A 1,540-nucleotide genomic window follows, 5' to 3' on the forward strand; every position below is an offset into this window, starting at 1 on the left:
ATAATTATATTTCCTAAATAATAAGGAATAAAATAAGTTGGACATCTATTACGTGATTTACTTAATAATAGAAAGAAAATAATTTCATTTTTAATAATCAGGTATGTGAACTCTGAAAACCCCTTTAGGTTTCTTTTAATTCTCTTGAAAAATGATTCTAGAAGAAGAAAAAAATTATAAAATAAAATGAATTCATGAAGAAACTCAATTCAATGTGACTAGATTAATTAAATTTTCGAAGCAATAACACTAAACTAAGTAGAATATATATTTACTTAATAATGGAAAGAAAATAAATTGCATTGACCAGATTTTACTAATTTAGATTTTAAAAAATATATATATAATCTATGATTTTAGGAGAAAAGAAAGAAAAATTATAAAATAAGATGAATTTAGTATAAAATTTAATTCAAAGTGACCAGATTCATTGTATTTTTTAAACAATAAAGATAAATTAAGTAGACTGTATATGGAATGAAAATAAAGCGTTGACTAGATTTATTTTAATTCAGATTATACTTGACTATAAATAGGACCTTTCAAGTAAACCAGGTAAACAAAAAATACTCAATAGATTCTTTCAAGACTTTCCCCACTAGTAACTTTATTTGATGGCTGAGAGGCCGAGTTGGTTGCCAGAGAACTGGAAGTTCCAAGCGGTACTTCGCACTTCTGGAGCCACTGCCGGAATTATTGATAAATACTATTATGAACCGATCTCTGGAAATAAATTTCGATCAAAGAATGAGGTGCTTTATTTTCTAGAAACGGGTGGCAAACGCAAGAAGGAAAGTACTGAGAGTAGCAGTACTGTTTCTACACCATCTGAGATACCCGAAAGCAAAAAGAGAAAGAGCAACTCGAAAACAAAGAAAGTTAGTACTCCTTTTTACTTTGATTCTGCAAATCCGCCGGAGAGCGTGTGCTGGAATCAGACAGATAGTTATGAAGATACTTGGGAAGCTTCTATCAATGGCTACATGATTTTTGAGATTGAAAAACAAGAATGGAATGCTATTTTCAAGATAAGCAACACAAAAAAAGAGAAATAGATGGCTATAATGTTCATTGAGAACAATAAAAATCAACAAATATGTTGTTGTTTGAAGTTATATGTCAATTTTATTTATGCTCATTAAGTAAAATTTTAATACATGAATTGATCGATATTTGTTCTTGTGTGATTTTATATATGATAGCCTTTTAACTTGGGTTATTAACTAGACACCTCATCTTGAACAAAATATGAATTTTAAATGTCTTTGATTTTGATTATGCCAGCCTGACGTTGGTCTAAAATGTACAAAATACATGTCTTTTAAGTTATAAGAAACAAGAATAAGGTGAAATAATCTCTAATAAAATTTTCTCGCCAAACGTTGTGGTAAACACAATAATCATAAAGAGAATTGATTTGTACACAAATAATTTATCTCAATGCGATTAGATCTCTTGTGAGTTTGTTATGTACTAGCTAGTGTCACTTATATATCATTGAAACAACGCCCAATGTTATCTTGACAATGGAGATAATATT

At 28.8% G+C, this 1,540-nt stretch overlaps 1 protein-coding gene across 1 annotated transcript; it reads left to right on the forward strand.

Annotated features, from left to right (window-relative positions):
- The first annotated feature begins 614 nt into the window (after positions 1-614).
- On the forward strand, positions 615-1,055 carry LOC129884362 (methyl-CpG-binding domain-containing protein 5-like). Its single transcript, XM_055958673.1, has one exon. The coding sequence runs from the start codon at positions 615-617 to the stop codon at positions 1,053-1,055; it is 441 nt and encodes a 146-aa protein (XP_055814648.1).
- Positions 1,056-1,540: the final 485 nt, after the last annotated feature.

The sequence above is a fragment of the Solanum dulcamara genome, chromosome 4, assembly GCF_947179165.1.
Source record: "Solanum dulcamara chromosome 4, daSolDulc1.2, whole genome shotgun sequence".
Taxonomy (NCBI): Eukaryota; Viridiplantae; Streptophyta; class Magnoliopsida; order Solanales; family Solanaceae; genus Solanum; species Solanum dulcamara.